Genomic DNA, 5,710 nt, shown 5'->3' on the forward strand with positions numbered 1-5,710 from the left:
CTTATATTTGAAAAAAAGTTGGGCCTCTCTGGGCCATGGTGCTGTACATGTGATAGCTGGGCCCTGCTTAGCAATGTCCTAGCAACGTCCTGGTAATTTTTAGGTTAGGCTTCATCAAGTACATGAATGGCCCCTACACCTATAGCAAGGGCTACAGATGCCCTTAATTGGCAGTTTTTTGATAAAGGTAAACTATGACTTTAAAAAGCAAATATAGAATTTTAATTATTATTGAATGAAGGCAAGTGCAGATGAACTTATGAATGCTCATTAATTCTCTCACTACCTTTTTACATTGTTGTAATAATGTTGGATTTTAACTCCAAGAATTCTCTTCAAGGCACCTTTGACCTCTTTATTCCTTAAGCTATATATCAGAGGGTTTAGCATTGGAGTGACTGCGGTGTAGAAGACAGAGAACACCAGGTCTTGTTCCTCTGAAGCAGGATTCATATACATTAAAACACCCGTGCCATAAAAAATCAATAATACGGTAAGGTGGGATGTACAGGTGGAGAAGGCCTTTCTCCTACCATGTGTTGACTTGATACTTACAACAGTTTGGACTATTTTAAAGTAAGATGTTACGCTAAGCATAAATGGGCAGAGTGCCAACAGCAAGGTTTCTATATAGAGAATGATGTTAAATCCTGTGTCAGTGCATGATATTCTCTCCAGGGCTTTAATGTCACAAAAAAAATTGTGAATTACATTAGAATGGCAAAAGTCAAACCGGTAAATTGAGAGGGTCATAAATATGGAATTAAGGGAGCCGGATGCTAAGGTGCCCAGCAAGAGAAAAATATATTTTTTCTTCTTCATTATAAGGTGATAATGTAGAGGCCTACAGATGGCCACATATCGATCATAAGCCATACAAGATAGCAGAATGTCTTCTGTGCCGGCGGCAAACATAAAGAAGTACAATTGTGTGAAGCACTGCCAGAACGTGATTAAGTTATTCCCAGACAGCAAGATGTCCATCAGTTTCGGAAGAGTGGAAGATGTAAAAATGATGTCTATTAAAGACAAATGACAGAGGAAAATGTACATAGGAATATGTAATCGGATATCAAGAATCACAGCTGAAATTATGATTAAATTACCAAGTACACCAGTGGTATATATAAGGAAAAAGACAACAAAGAGAAGACTATAGTTTTCCGTTGAGTTTGAAAATGCCAAAATCTGGAAAGTTTTGATGTATGTTCGGTTATCCATTAGATCGTGTTTTTTTCCCTCTGTAAAACAGTGAAATCCATTGAGTAGATAAGCTACTGTGAGATACAGTTGTAGAGCAAACCTGTTGTGAGAAAATGTGGTGGCAGATCTCCCCTGTCATGTGCAAACAATGGCTTCAGGATTTTCTGAGTCGTTAAGCACTCAACATATTAAATTCAAAATGCTAACAATAATTTACAAAGCCATCTACAACCCCCAGCTACATCACTACCCTAGTCTCAAAATACCCACGACTCCCAACACCTCTGCTCTCTAGTTCCCTTGTCACCTCCTACCATATTCACCTCCAGGACTTCTCCTGAGCCTCTCACAACCCAAATCTTTTTATCTTCCATGGGCTAGATTCAGAAAGCCCGGCGTAATTTTCTGCGGGCGTAACGTATCTCAGATACGTTACGCTGCCGTAACTTAGGGCGCAAGTTCCGTATTCATAAAGAACTTGCGCCCTAAGTTACGGCGGCGTAGCGTATGTGGTCCGGCGTAAGCCCGCCTAATTCAAATGTGGATGATGTGGGCGTGTTTTATCTAAATTAATTGTGACCCCACGTATTTGACGTTTTTTACGAACGGCGCATGCGCCGTTCGTGAAAGAATGCCAGTGCGCATGCTCGAAATTACGCCGCAAATCGTCAATGCTTTAGCCGTGAACGTAACTTACGTACAGCCCTATTCGCGAACGACTTACGCAAACAATGTAAAATTTTCAAAATTCGACGCGGGAACGACGTCCATACTTAACCACTTCCCGCCCGGCCTATGGCCGATTTACGTCCGGGAAGTGGTTATGAAATCCTGACAGGACGTTCTAGAACGTCCTGCAGGATTTCATGCCGCGCGCGCCCGTGGGGGCGCGCATCGCGGCGATCGGTGATGCGGGGTGTCAGTCTGACACCCTGCATCTCCGATCTCGGTAAAGAGCCTCCGGCGGAGACTCTTTACCACGTGATCAGCCGTGTCCAACCACGGCTGATCACGATGTAAACAGGAAGAGCCGTCGATGGCTCTTCCTCACTCGCGTCTGACAGACGCGAGTAGAGGATAGCCGATCGGCGGCTCTCCTGACAGGGGGGGTTAGCGCTGATTGTTTATCAGCGCAGCCCCCCCTCGGATCGCCACCCTGGAGCACCAGGGATGCCCACCCTGGAGCACCAGGGTGGGCAAAAAAAAAAAAAATGGCAAAAAAAAAAAAAAGTCTAAAAAAAGTCTAAATAAAAAAGCATAAAGAAAAAAGATGCCAGTCAGTGCCCACAAATGGGCACTGACTGGCAACCTGGCAAAAATAAGTGCTGCCACCCCAGTGTCCATCAGCGCCACCCCAGTGTCCATCAGCGCCACCCCAGTGTCCATCAGTGCCACCCCACAGTGCCCATCCATGCCCAGTGCCCACCTATCAGTGCCCATCTGTGCCACCCATAAGTATCCATCAGTGCCGCCCATCTGTGCCGCTTATGAGTGCCCATCTGTGCCGCCCATGAGTGCCCAGTGCCGCCTATGTGTGCCCATCAGTGCCGCCTATGTGTGCCCATCAGTGCCGCCTATGTGTGCCCATCAGTGCCGCCTATGTGTGCCCATCAGTGCCGCCTATGTGTGCCCATCAGTGCCGCCTATGTGTGCCCATCAGTGTCGCATACCAGCGCCGCCAATCAGTGCCACCTCATCTGTGCCCGTCAGTATTACCTCATCGATGTCCATCAGTGCCATCTCATCGGTGCCCATTAGTGCCGCCATATCAGTGCCCATAATTGAAAGAGAAAACTTATTTACAAAAAAATTAACAGAAAAAAATAAAAACGTAATTTTTTTTCCAAATTTTCAGCCTTTTTTTAGTTGTTGCGCAAAAAAAAAAAAATCGCAGAGGTGATCGAATACCACCAAAAGAAAGCTCTATTTGTGGGGAAAAAAGGACGCCAATTTTGTTTGGGTACAGTGTAGCATGACCGCGCAATTGCCATTCAAAGTGCGACAGTGCTGAAAGCTGAAAATTGGCTTGGGCGGGAAGCTGCGTAAGTACCTGGTATGGAAGTGGTTAACATAGGATACGCCTCATATAGCAAGGGTAATTTTACGCCGGAAAAAGCCTAACATGAACGACGTAAAAAAATGCGCCGGGCGGACGTACGTTTCTGAATCGGCGTATCTACCTAATTTGAATATTCCTTGCGTAAATCGACGGAAGCGCCACCTAGCGGCCAGCGTAAATATGCAACTAAGATACGACGGCGTAAGAGACTTACGCCAGTCGGATCTTAGCCTAATTTTGGCGTATCTTGCTTTCTGAATACAGAAAAAAGATACGTCGGCGCAGCTTTGAATTTACGCAGCGTATCAATAGATACGCCAACGTAAATTCTTTCTGAATCTAGCCCTATCTATCAACATTTAAGCGATCCCTGAAAACTTTTCTCTTCAGAGAAGCCTATCCTGCCTCCACCTACCAACTGTATTTGTATTTTGTGCATCAGCTCAACACCCACAGTTAATACCTTTTGTATCACTTTAAGGCTTGGTTCACAATGCCACAACCTGAAGTCGTTTGCCAGGTGACTTCGGCACAACTTTGAAGCAACTTCAGGGATGTGTAATCTTCCTGTAATGTCGGATCCAAATCACATCAGTATAGATGAGGATTTGACTTTTTCTGGACTGAAATCGGACAGAAGTCGGACCAAGGTAGTGCAGAAACCTTTTCCAAAGTCCAACCGACACAAGTTGAACCAGTTAAGGCGGCTCTTATAGGGAAACATTGTTTTTGACATGTAATGCGACATTCTCTCAAAGTCGGAGCGATTGTCGCATGAATGTGAATCGGACCTAAGATTGTAAGCTCTAATGAGCAGGGCTCTTTGATTTCTCCTGGATTGAATTGTATTGAGACTGTACTGTCTGCCCTAACATTGTAAAGTGCTGCACAAACTGTTTGCACTATATATATCCTGTAATATAATAATAATACCCCTTCTCCCCTGACCTTTGTGACATGGGGGACTTGGGGGTTCTAAGTGATTTTATAGCAAAAAAAAATGTTTTTAACTTGTAAACACCAAATCTCAGAAAGAGGGTCGGGGCTGAAGTGATTAAGTAAAAAATATTCAATCCCAAATAGTTTTTGGCACGGCACTTTCATTTAACCACTTGCGGGTCGCCCGCCCGAAATGTATTGTGGACAGGTGGCCTGTGCAGGCAATGTGACATACCAGTACATCACTGCCTATTTCCTTGGTTTAGAGGTGTATAATATTATCACTGATCGCTGGATTAATGTCACTGGCGTTGTCAGTGGCAATTAGTTCCCCCCCTGCATCAGTTAGTGTCAGATTGTCTGTTGCACTATCCCAGTCCCATAATGCCGCGTACACACGATCAGTCCATCCGATGAGAACGGACCGAAGGACCGTTTTTATCGGTTAACCGATGAAGCTGACTGATGGTCCGTCGCGCCTACACACCATCGGTTAAAAAAACGATCGTGTCAGAACGCTGTCACGTAAAACACGACGTGCTGAAAAAAAACGAAGTTCAATGCTTCCAAGCATGCGTCGACTTGATTCTGAGCATGCGTGGATTTTTAAATTTAAAACAAGTTTTTTTTTTTTTTAACCGATGGTCTAATAACCGATGGCGCCCACACACGATCGGTTTTGACCGATTAAAACGGTCCATCAGACCATTCTTATCAGTTTAACCTATCGTGTGTACGCGGCATAAGTCGCTGATCTCCGACATTAGTAGTATAAAAAACGTACATATAAATTTAAGTTTCACGCAAACCAATCAATATACACTTATTGGGCATTTTTTTTTTTTACCTAAGACATTTAACAGAATACATAATGAGCAAAATCTATAAAAAAATATATATATTTTGTAAACATGTTTTATTGAATAGATTTTTGAAGTAAAAAATATTGGGCCAGATTCACATACAAATGCGTTACGCTGCGGCAGCGTAACGTATCCCATTTACGTTACACCGCCGCAAGTTTACAGCGTAAGTGCCTGATTCACAAAGCACTTACCTGTAAACTTGCAACGGCGTCACGTAAATCCGCTCGGTGCAAGCCCGCCTAATTCAAATGAGGCGGGCACCATTTAAATTAGGCGCGTTCCTGCGCCGAACGTACTGCGCATGCTCCGTCCGTAAAATTACCCGACGTGCATTGCGCTAAATGACGTCGCAAGGACGTCATTGGTTTCGACGTTAACGTAAATGGCGTCCAGTGCCATTCACGGATGACTTACGCAAACGACGTGAAATTTAAAATTTCGACACGGGAACGACGGCCATACTTAACATTGGCTAGGCCACCTAGAGGGCACCCTTAGTTTTACGCCGCGTATCTCTACGGGAACAACGTAAATTTAGAGCGACGGGCAAAGAGGACGTTCGTGAATCGGCGTAACTAGTCATTTGCATATTCTACGCCGACCGCAATGGAATTGCCACCTAGCGTCCGGCCTAGAATTGCAG

General features: G+C 44.4%; 1 protein-coding gene across 1 annotated transcript; it reads right to left on the minus strand.

The window, feature by feature from the left end:
• Window positions 1-282: 282 nt before the first annotated feature.
• LOC120930908 (olfactory receptor 1-like) lies at window positions 283-1,237 on the minus strand. The gene has a single exon (XM_040342045.1). The coding sequence runs from the start codon at window positions 1,219-1,221 to the stop codon at window positions 283-285; it is 939 nt and encodes a 312-aa protein (XP_040197979.1). The 5' UTR covers window positions 1,222-1,237.
• Window positions 1,238-5,710: the final 4,473 nt, after the last annotated feature.

This window comes from Rana temporaria, chromosome 3 (assembly GCF_905171775.1).
Source record: "Rana temporaria chromosome 3, aRanTem1.1, whole genome shotgun sequence".
Lineage (NCBI taxonomy): Eukaryota > Metazoa > Chordata > Amphibia > Anura > Ranidae > Rana > Rana temporaria.

What these genes read in the sequence shown, in the direction of transcription:
- LOC120930908 (XM_040342045.1), bottom strand. Translation starts at nt 1,221, where the DNA reads ATGGATAACCGAACATACATCAAAACTTTCCAGATTTTGGCATTTTCA.